Genomic DNA, 22,503 nt, shown 5'->3' with positions numbered 1-22,503 from the left:
TTCTTGACCCATTGTGCCAGTCTATTTCATTTGTTGAATTGAGACCATTAACACTGATTGTTCAAACTGATACATACTGACGTATCCTTTTCATCACTTTTCTTTTTTTTGGAGTCTCCCCATTTGCTTTAATTTCTTGTGCCTGATAGATTCACTCTGCAGGGCTTCCTGGGGTTGTGATCCTCATTGTCTTTTCCTAGGGTGTCATTTACAATTTTTTACAGTGTTGGTTTGGTATTCATGAAGTTTCTAAGGTGCTCTTTGTCATGAAAGTATCTTATTTCTCCATCAATTTTGAAAGATAGTTTTGCAGGGTACATTAATCTAGGTTAGAGGCTGTTTTCCTTTGGGGCTTGAAATATATCACTCCCCGCTGTTCTTGCCTCGAGGGTTTGTGTTGAGAAGTCTGCTGTGATTCTGATGGGCTTTCCTTTGTACGTAATTTGTTTCTTTTCTCTAACTGCTTGTAGAATTGTGTTTTTCTGTTGGGTTTCTGGAATCTTAACTATTATATGCCTATGTATAGATTCTTTTTTTTTATCACAGCTTGGTAGAGTCCTATATTCCTCACTTATCTGTATGTCAAGTTCTTTTCCCCTGCTTGGGAAGTTTTGTGCCATTACTCCTGCGAATTGTTTTTTTTTATGTTGTCTGCACTGTCTCTTGTTTCTTCATGGATTCCCATCAGTCTTATGTTATTCTTCTTTGCATCGTCTAGCAGCTGCTGGATTGATTTTTGTGGTCTCTTAGTATTTTTAATAAATTTTTCTTTTCCTCTTCACTAAGTGCAATCCTATCTTCTGTATCTGAAATTCTATCCTTGCATTGGCTCCTTGTGCTGGGTAAACTTTCAATGGAGTTTTTAATCTCCCGGAAATCTGTTTGCATCTTTTTTATGAATTCCTTTATTTCTTATTTTGGGATTCCATCATGTTTCTCAGCTCCTCTATTTTTTTTATCTGTGTGTGCTCTAGATTGATTAATCATGACTTGCACTGTGGAAGCAATATCTGCTGTTATCTGAGAGATTATTTCTGATTTCATTTTTTCCAGGTCCTCTTTTGTTGCCAGTTCAGGGAGTCCAGGTCATTGAATATCAGATTGTTCCATCTCGTTTCCCTTTGGAGTTGCCTTAGGTGATCTGAAAGTCTGGTTTTGAGATTTATTTACATGTCTTCTCATTCCAACAGATGCAGCATACTGTGCCTTTTTTGAGGTGACTTTTTGCCCTCCCAATGGTTTTGAATTCTCAGGAATCCACCAAGCAGAGTTTAATCTGCTGCTCACCAGTACACTAATTCTTGGGTTCAGTGTGGTGGCCTTCTGGATCCCTGAGCTAACCTGTTGTCTGGGTGGGCTTCTGGCTGGGGCCTGTGCACACTTGGAATAGTATCTAGGTGTGTTTCTTGCTGGGGCCCCTATGTAGCTGTTGTCTGGGAGGGCCTTTTGCTGGGGGCTATGCACCCCAGTTCCTGTTGTCTGCAGAGGCTTTGGCTAGGGTCTCCGTGCATTTATTAGTGGTATCGGGGGGAGCCTCTGGGTATTGCTTCTGTGCCTGTGAAGCTCTTTTCCAAGTGCGTCCTTGGCCGTGGCCAATGGTATGGTGGGCCTCTGGCTGAAGCTTGTGGGCCTGTGCATCATTTTTCTGGGTGGGACTTTGGCTTGGGCAGGTTTTTGGGAGCCTCTGGGATTGAATTGGAGCCCTGGCTGGGATCTTCCTGCAGCCTTCCTTGTGTGGCCTTCACAGCTGCTCCCCAGAATCTGCGAACACTTATGGATGGAATGGTAGGGCTCTGGCTGAAGCTTGTTTGCCTGTGCAGCTCTTTTCTGTTTTCTTTTGTAAGAATATGGAAGCTAATGATAAAATTTATTTCATACCAAGGTGTAACAGTTATCTAGGGAAAAGTTTTGTGGAAATGAGCTGAAAATAAAGTCTTAGCATTTTTTGAAGATCAGAAATCAGCATGTTGTTCCCAGTTCTATAAAGATGTGAATTAGACAGGCTTGCCTGTTTATTATCATGGGTATTAAAATGTCTGTGCAAAGAAGGGGTAAAATATTTTTTTAATGACAGTCAAAATCAAAGAGCAAAAATGGAATTTGATAAGAACAGACTATATGATTTTATATTTTACAATTAAACTACTGTACAAATATCTGTGAAATGTTGCATATTTAGGAATGTTATCACAGAACATCATTTGAATTTGATTTTGCACCAAAATAGATGCATGTTTATAAAATTTGTGAATCTAGTAACTATTTATGTATTTGCTCTAAATGTAATTTAAACAACCCAAATGGCACTGGATAGATGTTGAATTGACATCTGTTGAAGCAGTGACAAAAATACAGTCTCATATACTTTCATTTTGGATGAAAGTCAAAAATGAATATTTGGAGTTTGTCAAAATTGTTCTGAAACCTCATTTCCAGCAATATACCTCTGTGAGAGTAGTTTCTGAGTATTACTAAAAGAAAATTTAGAAAAATTTAGATATACACTAGCCTGTGCAAGTAACTAGGTCGATTCAACCTAGGATAGATAGAAAAATAAGCAAAAAGTAAGGAATTAGTCCTGTGAAAAGCTTTGAATAGTAGTATAAACTGCTTATCTTTATTATATACATAATAGGTTTTAATGCTGGGAATATGTTTCACTTGTAATTTTTTGTTTGGGCTACAGGCAAACATTATAAGAAGTAATAGTGATTTTCTATATTAATTGCCTATATGATTACTTCCATATGCTTATATTGTATAATTATTTTCTTTTTGTTTTTTAGATTATATTATAATTTTGTGTATTGAATCTAAAGGTAAAATATTTAGCATGTGTTTGTACATCCTTTTTTATTTCCTTTACTAGTCATTCATTTTGTTGTATCTTACAAAAGCATTATCCAACAGTGTGTTTGAAATGATAAGACCAAAAACCAGTCCTTCCACCTGAATAGTTTGAGAAGCACTGAACTGAATGTTTGGATTCTCCTTGGGGACACTTATTTTCAGTGGCATCCTCTCTGTACTGCCCACTCCCCACCTCCAGAGGCTGATTGCAGGGGTCTCCTCTGGTTTGGTTCCAGAAAATTCCCACAAGAGGGCTGTTAGGAGCCTACACGAAGCCCTAAGTTGCTTCACAAAGAAATCTGGGCAATAGAGGATGATCCAGAATTATTATTTATTTAGATCTATTGAGTCAGCATGAAGGTGGTGATTTTCAGCAGTGACTTCTGCCTTCACTCAGACCACCAGCCCCTCAACTCTGCATTTCCCTACTGATTCCATCAGCCATAGGGTATGCTCACAAGTCACAAGAAACCTTTCCATTGCCAAATACAGGGAATTTTTAAATCTTCTTATTTCGTTAATGTGTAATATTTGTTTGTATTAATGAGGTGGAATGTATACTCAACACTTGCATACAGTGTTCACTGATCAAACCATGGTAATTAGCATTTCCTTGGCCTTGTCATCTGTGGGACCCTTCAATCTCCTCTCTTTTAGATCTTCATAAGATATATAATAGGTTATTGTGAACAATAATCACTCCACTGTGAAGGATAATGCTGTAATTTGTTCCTTCTATCTAATTGTACCTGTTATCTAACCTCCCTTTGATCCCTTATCTCCCTCCCTCCAGTCTCTACTAATCACTGTTCTACATTTAGATTGACTTTATTTTTAGTGACCATGTGTGAGAGAGAATGTGGTATTTGTCTGTCTTTATCTGGCTATTCCATATGATCCAGCTATTTTACTTCTGATAAATATCCAAAGGAAATGAAATTAGTGTATCAAAGAGACACCTTCATGTCCATGTTTATTGCTTCACTGCTCACAATAACTTAGATAAGGAATCAACCTGAGTGCCCATCAATGGATGTGGATGTGATGATTAACCCTGGTTGTCAACTTGATTGGCTTGAGAAAGTCCTAGGACATTAGTAAAGCACACTTCAGGAGGTATCTGTGAAGGTATTTCCAGAGATGATTGGCATGTGGGACAGCAAACTGAAGAGAGCAACTCTCCCTCAATGTGGGCAGCACTATTCAATAGAGTGGGGAACCACATGGAGCAAAAGCAAAAGGAATAGGGAGCCAACTAGCAAAGCTTTCAGGCTCTTTCCCCCTCTCTCTAATTCCTGGCTATCATTAGGTGAGCACCTTTCCTCTGCCACACCCTGCCACCATGCTGTCTCTGTCTCACCACAGGCCTAAAAGCAGTGGAGTCAACTGACCATGAATTGAGACTTCTGAAACTGTGATCCAAAATAAATCTTTCTCCCTTTGGATTGTTTACATTAGCTATTTTGTCACAGCAATGGAAATCTAACACAGTGCATAAAGAAAATGTGTTATATATACATGATGGGGTACTTACTAGTCAGCCATAAGGAGAATGAAATCCTCATTTGCAGCAGCATAGATGGAGCTGCTGGGATCTTTTGCTCTGTTTCTCGCTCATACCACCCTTGAGGACTGGAAGCCTTTTACCATTAGTTATTTCTCTCCTGCTGAGCCATCTCTCTCAACAGCAGCCTCCCTTGATTTCTTTCTGTCTTCTGGCAGGTTCTGGGTGCCTCCTTTTCTTCTCCCTTTGGGCATTTTCTCAGTTTCTCTTGTGTCCACTCTAGCCTGTGTGTCCATCAGCCTGTGGGATGTCATATCTAGCAGCCTCTCTAATGCTCAAAGTATTTCATGTTGGTGAAACATGCTGGCAGTCATCCACCAACCCTGAGGCTGGGCTGTGTCCTTTACCACTCATTCACTTAGCCTCACAGGCCTGATGTAAGTGCCTCCCACCTTGACTTTCGTGATCTAGTTAATGTCCTGCATTGCCTCGTGCTCATTCTCTCCTCTGGCCACTGAGAGACACTGCTCCTCATCTTGTTTCCAGGGTGTACCTCCTAGATCATCTTCCACTTTGGCATCTGACATTTCACTCAAAGAATCAGATGTGATCCTGAACTGACCTCTCTGCAGCCTAGTCTGAGTGACCATTCATTCTCATCCTGGACAACCGTTGACTTTGAACTCAAATTTTTATTGAGCACAGGCAGATGCTGACAGGGGCCATTTAGGTCCCTAAATCCATGTTTTCTGCAACAGAACAAAATTACTCTACTTGCATTTTACGGAGACTTTGGGTGAGAGATTGTGGAAGTTCTTCTCTAGCAGAGGAGCCTAACTGGGTCTCCATGGTCCTCTCAGAGCTCATATTCTGCCACCACCTCTGCCCACCATGACCCTGAAGGCCACCAATGCTGCTGCCCCTAGGACTCTGAAGATTATCTTGAGTCAGGAATGGTTGAGGCCAAGTTCTGAAACTTTTGTTAATGAACCTAACCATTTTAATGGTAGAAAACCCCCCAATGCATAATAAATTCTAATATCTTCCCACTTATTAACATAGCTCACATACTTGTCATTTTTAAATAGCTCAATGGTTATTTCCCTCATGTTTCCTGGATAGGCTGTGTGTATAGCTTTTCCACTGGGGCTGGACTTTTGGCACATCTCCAGTTTTTTGCCTCATTAAATGGTAGGGCTGTGACTATCTGCTGAGATTATCTCCAATTCCAACTTCCCACCGCTGCTCTTGCCTTAGGTCACCTAGCTGCATGGTCTAAAGTCTGTTATACATTTTTCTCAAGATTTTTTTTCCAGTCTTAATTACACACTCATTTACACGGTTATGTATTAAAGATCAGTCTTCCCCATAGAGTATCAACCCCAGAAGGATGGTCTCGTCCTCTCACTCTATCTTTACAACATTCTTGGCGGCTAGGATACTGCTTGGGATATGGGAGCTCAATATAACAGGCTAGATGAACAGGTAGGTGCTCTGTAACCATACCATATGGAAGCTGAGGTGGTTCCCATTGGCTCCACCTGCCCGTGGGTGCAAAGTGAGAACCTGTATGGGCCAGGCTTTGTGTCAGACACTGGGGAATTAAGGCTAAGTGGGGGCTCCACCTTGAGGCAGCTCAAATGCCCCATGGGGGAAAGGGAGGAAAATGGCCAATTATACCTCACTGTGGCAGGTGCCAGAAAATCTGGAACTTCAGGACTCTGTGGAGGAGGAAACTGAGGCTGGTGGTCTACAGGAAGTCTTCCTGGAGACAGGGAGGGCTGCTCTGGGTTCAGAAAGCCTCAGAATGTTTTCTGAGATGCCTGTTTCAGGTTGCTGGATGTCTCCATGGCTGTTGAAGTGGGCTGAGCCCTTGTTGGCAGGATTATTCTTGCCTTATGTTTGCCAGTGGCTCCTTTTTTAAATTTTAAGCTCATTATAGACATAATATATTGGGAAACCACATGTTACAGCGGAAGCAGCACACAAGGAGCCTTGCTGTGCAATTGCCTTGGTGCTTCTTAATTATAGATATTGTCATCAAACTCCATATCTCTATCATTTTTTTTTTTTTGTGGTGCCAGGGATCAAATCCAGGTCCTTGTGCTTGGGAGGCAGGCAGTGGAGTGACTGAGCTAAATCCCTGGCCCTTCTCCATCATATTTTAGATACAAGGCCTTCTCAGTGGGACAAAACATACCCACTCATGGAAGAGTGAAGTCAATGAGTTTGTTTAGTAGACTGTAGGGACCTTGGTCAAGTTACAGTAACACACTGCAAAAAAATGAGAGAGGCCAAGTCAAGTTATGCTAAGTTAGGAATTCTGACTTTAGTCCATGAGAGTCAGAACGGAATAATAAATTACTGATCACAGAGTGTTTCCTCCATGAGTTATAGTGTGAGAAGGTGTCATTGTTTTTCACTGTTTAGAAAGTCATTGCCAGTGACCGGAATACTTAGGAACTTCCAGACACTGGAGATTCCATGTGCTTTTGGCATGCCCCCTCCCCACTCCCAAACTCTGTTCCCAAACCCTCTTCATATTTGCTCTGTTTTATGTACTGTATCTGCAAGGTTGTAGTTCACATTTCTTCCAAGTATGTGGCATTTTCATCTGTGGAGGCCCAGGATTGATGCTTTTTCTTTCAAGGTATATTCCTGATAATATGTTTATCATACAAAAGAGTGTAAGATAATTCCTACATTTAACTGAAAACTAGTGGATTTTATTTCTCGGTTCTTCATTTACAGGGATTTTATCTACTGAGATTTAAAAAAAATTAGATGATCTTATGCTGTGATTTGGAATTCTTATGGTAGATATATTATTCATTTTTTACACTGCTTCCTTTTCTTATTCTGTGTGATGATACAGGAAAGATAGGCAGATTTCCAAGTAATGATAATTTAGTGAGATAATTTTATTTTGTTAAATTTAACTTTAGGCTTCTAACTTTTACTCTTGAAATAAAGACCTTCCAAACAAGTTGCAAAAATAACCTATCGATGTCTGTGTGCCCTTCCTTCTGCTTTCCCACATGTTCCCTTATAAGCCATAATATAAGCATCAAAACCAGGAAATTAACATTGCTACAATTCTATTGGCTATTCTGTAGACTTTATTCAAATCTTGTGAGTTGGCCCCCTGATGCTTTCTTTCCTGTCCCAGGGCCCAATCCAGTCCAGGATCACACATTTTATTTTACTTGTCCCTGGCTTGTGGTAGTTCCTTAGTCGACTCATGAGCTCAATGCCTTTGAAAGTACTATGTTAATCAGCTTTATGTTGCTGTGATAGATACCTGAGAAAATCACCTTAATGGAAGAAAGGTTTATTTTGGCTCACAGTTCCAGAAGTTTTAGTCCATGATCAGCTGGTTGAATTACTTTTAGGCCAGCAACAAGGCTGAAAATCATGGTGGCAAGGCATAGTAGAGGAAAGTTGTTCACCTCGTGGCAGTGAGGAACCAAAAAGAGAGGGGGAAAGAGCCAGATAAGAAGGGTCTGGGACTATATAGTCCCCAGAGTCATGCCCTGTGACCTACTTCCTTTAGCTAAGCCCCACCTCCTACAATGCCATCAATTTATGAATACATTAATAGATTAATCCACTGATGAAGTTAGATCCCCGAGGACCCAGTCACCTTACAAAACCCTAACCTCTTTATACATGAGACTTTGGTGGGGGGGCATTTTAGATCTAAATCATAACAAGTACTGACCAACTATCTTGTAGAATGTCCTTCACATGAGTTTGTTTCATGTCTCATGATTGAATTCAAATTATGCATTCTGACAAAAACACCATAGAAATGTGCCCTCCCTGGTTCATTGTGGCAGTACACGCTGCCAATGTATCTCCTTATTACTAATGATAACTTTGATGGCTTGGGGAAGATACTATCTGCAAATTTAGATCCCTGAATAATTAGTGCTTTCCCCTTTGTCATCAATAAACATCTTGTCAGGAGATGCTTTGGGATTATGTAAATATCCTGCTTCTCATTATGCTTTCACATCCTTTGATAATTCTTGTCTATGGCAGATATTACTGTGGTGTTTTCCAAATGATAATTTTCTTTTTCCATCTGCACTTATTAATTGAAACTGTACTGTTAAGAAGAACTTTATTTAATTCACTTACTAATAGTAATATGAACTCGTGGATGTTTGTTTTAGGGGTTATAACCCATTCTGATCATCATGTATATTGTTGGTCAAATTGTTCTAGTTTTTTGACCATTGGGAGATTTTTAAAGTTGACTTCTGTGTACTTTAGCCATTCCCTAATCATAGTTTCTATTTTCTTGCTTCTCAAGAAATTTCATGCTTATTTCATACTTTCTCTGTCCAGTCTCAGAATCAGCCACTTCTCCCAGGATCCTATTTCCTATTAATGGAGAACAATGTTTAGATATACTCATTGATATTGAAGTATCATTGATTTTATACCTTATCAGAGGATAGAAATAGGAAACATGAATATATAAACATACATATACACAACTGTCCATCTATCATCTATCCAAAACTTTATTTGTACTGATATGATCTAGTCTAATCCTGCCACCTTATTCTAATAATTTCCTTATTTGTAACTTCTTTCCCAATCAATGAGAAATTTGGCCCATTAGCTACAATGTTTAGTTTATATACTTAGTCTTCAAATACATGTAAAATATCTTCAGAATTACTTACCTACGTGTCTGTGGAAAAAAATCTTACTAAAAGTATAATAATTATTGCACAATCTTGTTTAACTTTCCAGTCTCTAGTGAAAGGATTCTTTTTCGAAGTTACGTAAGTGAATCCTTTTTTCTCTCCTTCATTTAATATGGTTATAGTATTTCTCTGTAATAGAGTTAGATACATTTGTTGTTTTTTTGTGCCTCATTTTGAGTTTGCCTATATTCTAGTTGATTTTAATTATTTTTGAGTATGTGAGAAACATAAGCATGGTTTGAAAATGAGACCTATACAGAAAGGCAGGCTTAGAAAGGTATTACTTCCCCCTCATTCCTAGTACTCTATTCCCATTTCCCCTTCTTTCCACCTTGTTCCTGATAGATTTCCCTCACCCTAACAGGGCTACTATATGTAATAGTTGCCATTTTCCCGTAATGCCCTGCTCCCTACCTAAAGCCACCCCAAGATGGCTTCTCCCACCAAAGGACAACCTTCTTCCCAACATGCCCCTATTTCCACCAAGAGTAACCTAATACTTGCTCTCCTCCTAGCAACTAGTGACGTCACTGGCTCCTCCAGTCCCTAGCCACTACCTCACTCAACCCCACCCCATCTCCTATAAAAGACACTCCCTGTCCCAGGCATATTGCTTTTGTCTCTCCTTTGTTCAAAGACAGCCCAGCAGATTGTCCCTGCAATAAAGGCTTGTTGTGTGGCCTGGTCTGGTCTTGGTTTTTGGTTGTTTTACCTGACAGTTCCCACTCATGCCCTGTGGATAATCATGCTCTTTTCTGGCTTACCACTCTGTTGTTATTGCACAAGTGAGCAGATATATTCTTTTTTTTTTTTTTTTTTTGGTCTTTGGAAATTTTATTTTTCTGTTCTTAAATTCTTTTATTGGTACATTTTAGGTATACAACACATTTACATTTCTCTTTGGGAACTTGTACCTTTACATGATATATCTTGGTTCTTTTTTTTTTTCCCCATTCTTAGCCCTCCCTTCACCCCCTCCACCCTTCCCTATATACAAAGACTTTATTTCCATTTTTTTCTGTTTCTCAGCATTTTTCCTTTCCCTTCTTTCCTTTCCCCTGCCCCTCCCACTACTACTACCCTTTGGACGTTTTCTTCTTATTTTGCATTTTCGATTATTCATTCTAATCAGTGATACATTTTAGGTATAAAATATAATGACATTCATCATTGGAAATTTGCACTTTTACATAATCTCTCTTGGTTCTTATTTTTCACCCTTGCCCAGCCCTCCCTTCAACCCTCCATTCCTCCCTATTTACAAAGATTTTGTTCCTATTTTTCCATTTTCTCATATTAATTCCATTCCCTTCTTTCCTTTCCCCTGCCCTTCCCACTTCCTTTCCCTTTGCTCCTTTTCTTCCTATTTCACATTACTTATTATACATTTTAGTCCTTATTTACACTTTCAGTTTCTCACACCAGAGAAACTATTTGGTATTTATACATATGTGTCCTATTTATTTCACTTAAGAGTATCACCTCAATGTGCATCCACTTAGCTATAAATGTCTCTAATTTCTCATTTTTGATGGCTGAGTAGTACTCCATTTTATAAAAAAACCACATTTTCTTTATTACAAAGCTACTGTGATAAAAACAGAATGGTACTGGTAAAGAAACAGACCTGAGGACCAGTGGAACAGATTAGAAGATGCAGAAACAATGCCAGACACACTCAGCCATCTCATCTTCAATAAAGGAGCCAAATACCCTCACTGGAGGAAAGATAGCCTCTTTAATAAATGGTGCTGGAAAAATTGGGCTTCAACTTGCCAAAGATTAAAACTAGACCTGTATCTCTCACCATGCACTAAACTAAAATCAAAATGGATTAAATATCTAAATATTAAAATAGAAACTCTGAACCAGTTGGAACAGAGGTTAGGTAGAACCCTTGAAGACATTGGTGTAGGAAAAGATTTTATGAACAAAACCTCAGTTGTCCGTGAACTAACACAAACAATCAACAAGTGGGATCTCTTCTTATTAAAAGGGTTCTGCACAGCAAGAGAAACCACCAGTAGTGTGAAGAGAAATCTTCACCTGCTCTTCCTCAGACAAAGGTCTACTGTCTCGAAACTGTAAAGAATTTAAAAAGATCAGACCTCCCAAATTTAACGACCCAATCCAAAAATGGGCATCTGAAATGAACAGACATTTCTCAGACAAAGAAGTAGAAATAGCAAATAAATACATGAAAAAATATTCTTTTTTTGTTTTGGTACCAGGGATCGAACTCAGGACCTTGTGCTTGGGAGGTAGGTAGCGGAACCACTGAGCTAAATCCCCGGCCCCGAGCAGATATATTCTTATCTCTTTTGCTTTTACTTTAAAAAAAAATTTGACAGAATGTCCTAGAAGTCACTTCATAGAGATCTTCATTTTTTAAATAGATGCATTGTATTTCATTGGGTGAATGTGTCACAGTTTATTCAACAACTCTTTTATGTGTGGGCATGCAAGTTGTTTTCAGTATGTTGAAATTACAAACAATGTTGCAATGAACAACTTCATGCATGTGTATTAGGTTAATTTTCATATTGTTGGGGATGTATTGTCAGGGTAAATTCCTAGGAGTAAAAGATAAAGCTGAAAGATAAAACTACACACGCAGTTTAGATCTTGCCAAATTCCCCTCTTAAAGACTGTAGTAAGATAATCTGCATGGGGCAGTTTAGCAGACTGTGACCATATGGCCAAAGTTGGTTTTCTCAGACAGTGAGTACTGCAGAGATGGGCGTGGGTTGTTCTGTTTAGGGTAGGGGGGACTTGACTCCTCTCCCTTCCCCTCTTCTGTGTTATAAGAGCAACAGTCCAACACAGAGGAAGAGAATAGCTCTGAGGCCAGCTCAGGATTTACATCATTAATCCACGTTCTTCCCAGCTATCTGGGGGTTATATGAGCTGCTGCTCCTGGTGGTCAATGAAATGATCTCTTACTTTAGGGAAAGAATGTAAGCTGGGGATGAGGTATGAGTTTGAAAACTTCTGGGTTGGCCTTGTGTTTTAGAAGCTTGACTCTTAAGCAGACATTTTATTTATAACCTCCCTAAAACATGAGAATGGCAAATGCTAAATTATGGAAGGTACTTTTTCATGGTGTCTGGTAAGGTTTATGTGGTTGGTCTGAGGAGTAAATAAATTGTAAGTGGAGTGGTACAGTATAAGTTGTTTTCCTTCTGTGCCTCCAAATGCTTTCAGTTTAATTGAAGTAGGAGGAGGGATTCTAAATCATTTCATGGATCATAAAGTGGTATTTAAAAGTGGATGTGGTGGCACATGTCTGTTATCCCAGCATTCTGGGCACTGAGCCAAGAAGATAGAAACTTTCAACCCAGCTTTGTCAGCTTAGTGACTTAGCAAGACCCTAGGTCAAAATAAAAAATAAAGGGCTGGGGATGAGCTCAAAGTGAAGGCTCTGGGGTCAATCTTCAGTACCACACAAACACAAAAAGAAGTCCTATAAAAAGAAGCTTTGCTTTACTTCAGTATTTGACAGCTTGGCTAAGGATGTGACTGTGAAGGTTTGGGGTCGGCCTCCTCCTAAGTTTCCCATTTCTGGCTGAGGGTGCCCTGTTGGTCAGTTCTAGGAGTCTTGGGCATGTCCAGGCAGTAATGGTGAGGCATTGTCTGGTTGCCAAAGAAACTGTGATCACAATCTCCTGATCTTTACTGCAGGTCAAGTTGAAACTAAAATTGCAGTTTTCTTCTAAATCAATTAATGAAGAATTCTTGACCTGCTCCAGCATTCTCCAGGGCTTTGGTTGCCCCCAGATTGTCAGGCCTCTGCTGATACACTGACGCCCTGGCTTCTGTCCTGTAGGACCAGAGCTAGTTTCTGGGACACCAGATTTTAGAGGTTTAGGGTTGCCTGAGGAATTGTCCACAGTTAACCATGCTGTGAATATAGGATAGATCCATGTGGATTGAGCAGGGTGTTTGAAAACCAGAAGTCACACCATGCTGTGGTCACCCAAGGCCACACCTGAGATCCAGAGCTTGGGGAATCTGGCCTTTCTCAGCCCAAGAGAGCCCTGGGGCTTATCAGAATGATGCAACTTCGTCAGTTAGTCTGAAATCACCTGCAGTAGGAGTAGCCAGCTATGAGTCAGTCTGACTTTTAACAGCTTTGTGTTTGCATATTGATTTCTGCTACTCAGGAACCCAGGCCTCTGTGGGCATTTTCCCTTTCCAAAGTGCTGTCCATCAGCATTGGGGACTGCCCCCTAGAGAGGTTGGAGATAATTCCTTTTTGGCAAATTTTGTGGCACTTTAATCCACACGTTCCAAATTCAACCTTTTTTGAATGGAAAGGCTTTGCAAGTCAGTAAAATTCTGTGAGTAAGGAGGAAAGATCTTTGGCTGAGGAGGGCATGGAATCACATGCAGGTCAAGTTTGGCCTTGGCCAGTTCATGTGCAAACTCAACTCATGTTCTATCTACCCCTACCCTCACTCCATATGCTCCCTGAGTCATTAATGTAAATCTTTACGTTAAGTTGTTAAATATATCCATCCTCTCCACAAGAATCTGAATTATTGAAAGGCAAACTGACTTACCCATCTGTCTGTCTGTCTGTCTGTCTGTCTATCTATCTATCTATCTATAGAGTAGAAAATATTTATTGGGGATTAGGAATAACTCCTGAGAGATAGGATGGGTCCTGAATGGGTTGCCACTGAGTCCCTTTGTCAGGGGTAATTTGTACAGCAAAGTCACAATGTGGGTACAACGTGGGTCAAACTATAATCGACCAAGAAGATTATAAGTATAGTCGCTTAGCTAATACTGATCCAGTGAGGAAGCAGGGCATATAGTAAGGTCATATGGCTAGCATCATTAACTTTGACTTATCTATGACCCCTAAAACAAGAACAATTTTGGAAAGGGATGGGTCCAGCTGTCCTGGTCACCCACCTGGGTGTCTGATGCATATCTGGACCTAATGGACTGGTTGGTACTAATTACAGCACAATCTCAAGTTTCTCTTTATCCCTTAAGAAGTATGCAAGTATGGCCATTGTGACTTTATGTTGGGGGCCTTTCCCTCTTCAGATGTGCCTCCAGCTGCAATTCTGGTGTCTTTTTCACTGACTTTGTTGAGAGTCCAGTTCCCCTTTGACTGTGTTAATTTCTATCTAACTTAGCTGCCTATAATATTCCCCCTTCTCAAGAAGTATCCCTAACTGAGGTTAGGGGAGAATGGGCATAGTTTCAATCTAGCTGACTCAAGCGAGAAGGGTCAGTTTAGGGAGACCACAGTCAGAGATCTTCTCCAGAGAGCTAATCTAATGAGCCTTGCATAGAAGTCATGTTGGGGTTTAGAAGGTCAGTCTACAGGATCCTGGTAAAAGGAGTCTGACACATTTGTCATTGGTTCCATGTACATGATCACTTGGAATTTGGCAGCCTCTGGGGAGAATAAGTACATTTTTTTCAAAAGATTAAAGCACATACAATCCCAGTGTGAGCACTAGAATGAAAAAGCAGATTGAGGAAAAGAGCCACATCTAGACACTGCTCTTAAGGATTGGAGTAGCGATTATAACCAGCTGGCTGCTTGACTTGTCTATTGATGGAGGTTATCTATAAGTTGGATATTTCCTTTAAGATTTTTTCATTAGATCTGAACTATGTATTTAAAAACAACAAATATCATTTACTAGTGCACAGGTCCCTCGAGTTTTGGCTTTAAGAAGATGAAAAGTTCAGTGGTTTTGAAGAACAATTTTAGCTAAGGAATTTAGACTTTTGCTGAGCTTTTATAGCTTCTACTGTAGCTTTCTAGCCTCATTGAACCGTAACAGTGGTCAGCTACAGGTATAACTGGGAACTGCCAGCAAGGGTCAGGAATTGTAGCCCCCTTTCTGTATCTAGCCTTTATTACTATTACTTTTATATATCTTTGGTTACACTTTTCTGCTGAATGTTTCCCATCCAAGTACTAACCAGGCCCAACCCTGCTTAGCTTATGAGATCAGATGAGATTGGGTGTGTTCAGGGTGGTATGGCCATAGACTCTGCTGGATGTTTAAAACCAAGTTAAAGTGGGACCTATGTTAATCAAAATTAACCTCTTGCTGCCTATCAAGGTCAGTTAAGGGTCTCAGGCATTACTTTTGGAACCATGTACAGAGCCTCTGTCAGTGTCAGCCATCAGAATGGGTCATGGCCTTGCTTGACCATGTGGCTTTCTGTAGACAGAGAGACATTTCTATCTTTGGTGACCTGCTTTTTAGCACACTGTACATTGGTTGACTTTTGTTCCCTGGGGTTCAACAATCTCCCTGCTCAGGAAGTTGGGGGACTCACCAAAGTTGTAAGATCCTGTAGAAAGGTTCCTTCATGTCCTGGGTCCTTGTTGACCTTCAAGAGCCAGGGTCAAAATATTGGCTGTCCTCTTAGCCCAGTTATCTTTCTAGCTCTGGTCTCCAAACTTCAATTGTTGAACACCTAGCAGAACAGTTAAAATATATCATATGACCAGGGAACTGTTAATTTTACCAGTAAAGCTCATTTTAGAAGTCAAATCCTTGCAGAATGGTAACACATAAAAATTTTGCAGAGAATCTTTGAGATCAAAGGCAGCATAGCATTTTAACATGCAATCGTGATGACATTATCTCTGAAACACATTTATATTTCCATTTTAATATAGAATAACTTTTTAATCAGTTATCTCTGTGACATAAAGAACTTTTACCTAGTTTTTTTAAAACTACAATTTTATTTATTTATTTAATTATTTTGGTACCAGGGATCGAACTTGGGACCTTGTGCTTGCAAGGCAGGCACCGGAACCACTGAGCTAAATCCCAGCCCTTACCTAGTTTTTTTAATCTTTAAATCATTTTCTGTTACCAGAGTGACATTTAATTAGAATGTATTTTTTTATAGATGTACTATATAGATTATTAATGCCTAATCTCTAATCATTAGAATGACATTGTCTGGACTGCACAGTGTTTAGGTACCTCTAACTGGTTTAACACGATTACATAACAATCACACAAGCACAAGCTTGAATATGTATCTGCATCATCTGGCTGGCTGTGTCATATTGGACTGGCATGAATAATCCATCACGAATAGCTGGAACACAAGTAAAAGAAAGTCAGATGCTTGAGCCTAAAAAAGTTTATGATCATAAACAACTTCAGCTGGAAATCACCAGTATGATAAGATATTTTTCAGTTTTGCATCTTTGAGAAAGGCCTTGGAAAACAGAAATATATCATTTAATAGACCATGAGGTTATTATTATTATTGGTATCACAGCTATATGAAAATCTTTACATATTTAGTTTCTACTTTTAAGACAAATTTTAGATTCCTTTAACAGGTTTATAAAGTGCAACTATATTAACAAGAGTTAAGGATCTCTTTACAGCTCTGGTAAGTTTAGGAAGCACTGTTAATGACCACACATGGACAAGTGTACAAGATGTACAAGTGTATCTCATTTATACAATAACAAAAATGCTTTAATCAAAGTCATCAGATGTAAATCAAGTTTAAATGTCAGGAGCCAATTTAAAGAGATGTCCAATTTTGATCATTTTATATGTTTAAGGTCTAAACATACATTGTACAAAAGAGTTTCTTTTTATGTATTAAAGCCCATGTTGTCTTAACTCTGTAAACGTAACTTTCAAGCTTAGATTCACAGGATAACTTATTTTTAGATGTATGCATACATATGTGTTCAAATATATGTTATGTCAGGATTAAGATAATATTTATTTAACCAGCAGTCATGAACAGATTAATGAAAACATTTCATTGGTTGACATTCAAATAATCTAATTCTTAAAGCTCACTTTTTAGTAACCAAAAGCCTAATGGTGAGAAAACAAGAATCTTATTTTAGTAAAATATAGAAACTTTGTTTTAAAATCTAGTTTTGTTCCGCTGCCTGCCTCAAAAGCGCAAGGACCCAAGTTCGATCCCCAGTACCAAACAAAAAAAAAAATCTAGTTTTGCAAGTTTAACCAAGTGCTTCCCAATATTTTTAGAAAACTATATTGTTTAGACATAGAAAACTTAACATTTTAATTATAGCCAAAAAATTACTTTAGATGACTCATCATAAGTTAACACTTAAGGTATACACACATACACATAACATCTTTGACCAAGAAAACCTCTGCATTTCATTTTGCCTCTAGGGAATAGGCAGGTCGTACATAGGTGCTATACACATAAAATCTTTGACCAAGAAAACCTCTGCATTTCATTTTGCCTCTAGGGAATAGGCAGGTCGTACATAGGTGCAGAAAAATGTTGTTCTTCTTCAGAATGTGAGGGTCAAACAACTTCCAGTGCTTAAAAATACACTGCAAAGGAGCAAGGAAAATTGACATTGAATTTCTCATCATTTACTGACAATGATAACAACCTCTGTTGTTATGGATATAACAGAGGTGAACAGTCAAAACCTGGCACCCAGGAGCACAAGTGCCTTCCAGAGGCTTGATTGGATCTCCAAGATGATATAGAAGAAATGTAACTCCCAACCTGCTAGATGTGAGACATGCTGAGTTTGTGTCTCCTGAAATAGAGGAATGAATTCCAAAAGACAAAGGAGGTTAAGTGTAGGAAAAGTTTACTGGGGACTAGAAATAGCTCCTGAGAGACAGGAGGGGCCTTGAGTGGGTTGCCCCATTCATCTGTTTATGGCCTTCATCCTCCCTGGACAGAAACTTCTCCAGGGAGTGAGCATGAGAGGGACTGAGTTTGGTGGAAGTGGGGAGAGCAGAGGCTCTTGCTGGGAAGATGTAAAGGATGGCAGAAAGCCCTGAGATCTTAGCCTCATATCTGTTGTGATTACATAAAAGATGCTTCCAAGTAGCATCATGTACTCCCCTTTTGGCTTTGAGAAGAGTTTCTATGAAAGGCCACTGCATCTTTATAGTCCAGAGGTAAGGACTGCATACTGTGTGACAGTATTCTGCACAGTAAACCTGTAATTTCAAGAAGAGTTGGGGCAGGGCCCTAGCTGCCTTCCTCTGCCAAAGAGTTGTAATCCTTTTTAAAAAAGATTTATTTTGGGGACTCATTCTGACTGTGTCCTTCACTTTATAAAGTTTCTCTGATGAATGCAAATGTAATGTCTCATTCACCAGATCTTTGGATAAAAATGATGTTCTGAATGGACCACATTAACCTGCGGGTCAATGCTATGTTCCTATAGATACTCCAGAGTGTGAACATGTGTTTGAGTGACACAGGTGGGAGTATCTCTAAAGATGTATCATCCATCCGACTTAGTGCTTAGTCATGTTGTATTTGGCCTTGGTGTGTGACAAACTGGACATCATTAGCTTGACTCTGCCTATTTTGTAGGGCTTTGTCTTTTCCACGTGGAGCTGGTCTTTTCCAAAATGGCGGCAAGGCTGGTAGAGACTCCAAGAGCTTTGAGCAGTGTGGACAGTATGTTTCTCTTCACCTTTAATACAGCCATCAAAAGGGATGGTAGAGATAGGAAGCTTCAGCCTCACAGAATACTTCAAAATCTGACCAGAGCTAGCTACCACACCAAGACAGCTATTGCAGCATTATTTAGAATGACAATCTAAAATAAATCTTAATGCGTAAGTAAATTGACTTCACAGAATATCACACAGTCATTAAAATTATTTTCAGTGTAGCTACTGGGAAAAAGGCTGTTGGTAGTGTAAATAAAAGCAAGTTTCAAACTTATAGGAACATTAAAATGGACATCTGAAGCAGAAACTCCTTTCTTCCCACTGAGAAAAGTAATCAAGTAGTTGGAGGGGCAGGAATGCTTTTTCAGCCTGCTAAGACCTTCGGGTTGAAGCGAGCATCCATTTCTTGGTTCCAGAGGGTTTTACTCAGCCTCTGGACTTGTGCTTGTTTGTGATTCAGATCCCAGCCATCCTTCTCCAGCTTATTCATAAAAATACTGCTCTTCATTTGAACAGATATACTACATTTTAAAACACTACATTAAAAGCTGCAATTAAATGTGTTCTCTGAATCCATAATTGTTGAGTTCTTTGGCTTTTCTTATAAGGTCAGTTATCGATATCAACTATACCTTAAAATTGCCTTGGAGAGGTGAACAAGGGCCCATGCCTTAGCTCCACCCAGCTCACTGGAGCAGAGCTTCGAGGGATGTGTCTGGCAGGCTATCAGGCTTCTCCCCTTCTCTTCCCATCTCTTTCTATGCTTTAAAACCATCCTAGACTTGCCAGAAACTTCTCAGGATATCACCTGCCCTCCAAGTCCCCTCATCTTTGTTCTTCAACTTTCATGGGTGTCAGAAAAGTTTGTAAGGAGTGTTCATGTTGGCAGGGCAAAAATCTTTTATGGCCGTGGGTTTTTACTAATTATATATGTATTTTTCAGCTGCCAGGGATCCAATAAATTCTGTCTCATTTTTGCAGTTAGGGCAGGCTCTTGTAAAGTCTGGACTGGCTACATCTGACTCTGTAAAAAACTCCTAGGGGCAACAGAAAATGGAGAGACTCGATTTTCTTATTTGGGCACTTTTTCTTAAGTGGGCACTCCTTTGTAAGACTATGATGGGGAGAAGTTCCCCCACCGCCATCCCAAGCTCCTAGGGCAGAGAAGCTGAGCTGGTCCCAGCACCCGGAAGGAAGCTCCCCCTCTGCCATCCCAAGCTCCTAGGGCAGAGAAGGTGAGCCGCGTGGGTGCCAGAAGCACCCCTCCCCCCACCCCGTGGAAATGAGAAGACACATAAACAAGCCTCAAAAACAGACTTCTGGATCACTTACAGTAACCCCAAAGGGAAATGAGATGGAACACTCTGATACTCAACCACCTGGACTCTCTGAACTGGCAACAAAAGAGGATCTGGGAAAAATGAAATCAGAAATAATTACTCAGTTAACAGCAAAGATTTTGCTCATGGTACAAGACATGATTAATAAATCTAGAGAGGACACAGATAAAAAAATAGAGGATCTGAGGAATATGATGGAATCCCAACATAGGAAACAAATGGAATCCATAAAACAGATACAAACAGATTTCCAAGAGATTAAAAACTCCATCGAAAGTCTGCACAGCAGAATGAACCAATGTGAGGCTAGAATTTCACATATAGAAGATAAGATTGCAATTAGTGAGGAGGAAAAGAAAAATTGCTTTAAAATTGTAAGGGAACATGAGAAATCAATCCAGCAGCTGCTAGACGATGCAAAGAAGAATAACATAAGACTGATTGGAGTCAATGAAGAAACAGGAGAGGGTACAGATGACATAAAAAAACTCTTCACAGAAGTGATGGCAGAAAACTTCCTAAGGAGGGGAAAAGAACTTGACATACAGATAAGTGAGGCATATAGGACTCCAGCTAACCTTAATCAAAAAAAATCTGCACATAGGCATATAATAGTTAGGATTCCAGAAATCCAACAGAAGAATAAAATTCTGCAAGCAGTGAGAGAAAAGAAACAAATCATATACAAAGGAAAGCCCATCAGAATCACAGCAGACTTCTCAATGCAAACCCTCAAGGCAAGAAGAATTGAGTGATGTATTTCAAGCCCTAAAGGAAAACAGCCTCCAAACCCAGATTGATGTACCCTGCAAAACTATCTCTCAAAATTGATGGAGAAATAAGATACTTTCATGATAAAGAGCACCTCAGGAACTTCATGAATTCCAAACCGGCACTCCAAAAAATTTTAGACAATACCCTAGGAAAAGACAATGAGGATCACCACCCCAGGAAACCCAGCCGAATGAATCCCATTGGGCGTGACAAATTAAACGCATAGGGGGAGAATCCAACAAAAAGAAAAAGTCATGACAAGGCTTTTAAAACTTTTAACTTCATCTCCCTAATGAGTGTATAATTCAATCTTATTATTGTACTGATTAGTATTTTTCTGATTCTAGAGTTGCACACCATTCCTTGTGCTATACTGGCTATTTATCATCTTCTTATGTCTACATTTTAATTGGGTTGTCTATTAATGAGCTCTAAGAATTCTTTATATATTCTGCTCATAGGTTATATGCATTGTAAATATGGTCTGTTTAAGGACTACTTTTCATTTTAATGATGTCATTTAAAGTTCTAAATTTTGATGGAATCTCATTTATCAATTTTTTTCTTTTATACATCATGATTTTTGTATCCTAGGTAGTTCTTGCCTATCTTGAATTCATAAACATTTTCCCTTATAATTTCTTCTTAAAGTTTTATCCTTTTAGGCTTTCATACTTAGGTTCATAGATCCCTTCAAGTTATTTTCATGTATGGAAAAAAAGCGTTGAGGTTAATTTTTTATATATGGATACCAGGTGTTGTGGTGCCATTTGCTGAAGACAGTATTTGTTCCTTGGCCCTTGAATCGAGTTTATATTCTATAAAATGCTAATGTTAAATAATCTTTCAAAACTCAGTGGATCATATATGTGTGGTTCTATTTCTAGATTCTCTGTTTTATTCAAATGATCTATATGTCTTTCCTTACACCAACACTGCCTTGATTACTGTAGCTTTAGAAGAAGTCTTAAAATTGGGTGCTAAACATCTTCCAACACTGTTTTTGTTTTTGGCTTTTCTAGGTCCTTTGTACTCCTGCATAACTTTTAAATTTCAATATCCAGTTCTTCATGTATAGCAAGTATACACAGACCTGAATTTTTATATATATCTTGTGTTTTCTAATCCTGCTAAATTCAAGTACAAGTTCTAGGGGCTCCTAGAGATTTCTTAGTATTTTCTCTGTAGATGATCATTTCATCTACATATAAAGATTTTGCTTCTGCTGTGCCAGTCCTATCCTAGTTGTGTCATTTTATTGCCAGACTATTTTGGTGGGGACTAGGTTTCAAAGTTTAATGGACAGATAAAGAGTAAGCATATCTGCCCTTGTTCCCCACCTTAAGGAGAAAGCATTGTATCTTCTCCATTCATACAAAGCATTCTCGCTGGAAGTATGGAGTACATATCTTTAATTTGTTGAGCAGGTTCTGTTCTGCTTCTAGTCTCCTGATAGCTTTTACCATGAACAGCTGTAGAATTTAGTCCAATACTCTTTCTCCAACTAGTGACAGGATCATATGGCTTTTACCTTTCCTCTGTTAAAATGATGACTTTTGGGGGTGGATCTTCCAATGCTGAACCAACACTGCCATCCCTATAACAAAACCACTTTCTACATCCTGCCAGATCTGACTTCTAATAGTTTGTTTTGTTAAACAAATTTCTATCTATGTTTATACTTTTTTCTTCTATTATCTTTATCCAATTTTAGGATTAGGACAATGTTGAGTTCCTAAAATGAGGGGAGAAGTGTTCCTTCTTTTTTCTGCTTTAATTGTTTGATATAATTTACCAGTTAAAATGTTTATGAGCCTACTGTTGTCATATAGGTAGGTTTTCAAGCTAGGAATATACTTTCTCTAATAGGTGCTACTCAAATT

The 22,503-nt window shown here is 39.1% G+C and overlaps 1 protein-coding gene across 18 annotated transcripts in view; it reads left to right on the top strand.

Moving 5' to 3' along the window:
* The window catches only part of Fhod3 (formin homology 2 domain containing 3), a 497,386-nt gene that overhangs the window by 161,169 nt on the left and 313,714 nt on the right, over positions 1-22,503 (top strand). For 9 of the 18 annotated variants that reach the window (XM_087189306.1, XM_087189305.1, XM_087189342.1 and 6 more), the window contains exon 4: positions 2,787-2,819. The exons of the other annotated variants lie outside the window; for them this stretch is intronic. In XM_087189306.1, the coding sequence (XP_087045432.1) occupies positions 2,787-2,819 (33 nt within the window). The remainder of the gene's footprint in view (positions 1-2,786; positions 2,820-22,503) is intronic. 18 annotated transcript variants of the gene reach the window in all.

The sequence above is a fragment of the Heterocephalus glaber genome, unplaced genomic scaffold, assembly GCF_053883595.1.
Source record: "Heterocephalus glaber isolate CG9 unplaced genomic scaffold, H.glaber_assembly_v1.0 deba00000331, whole genome shotgun sequence".
In the NCBI taxonomy this organism is placed as follows: domain Eukaryota; kingdom Metazoa; phylum Chordata; class Mammalia; order Rodentia; family Bathyergidae; genus Heterocephalus; species Heterocephalus glaber.
This window is presented reverse-complemented; position numbering and strand designations above follow the sequence as displayed.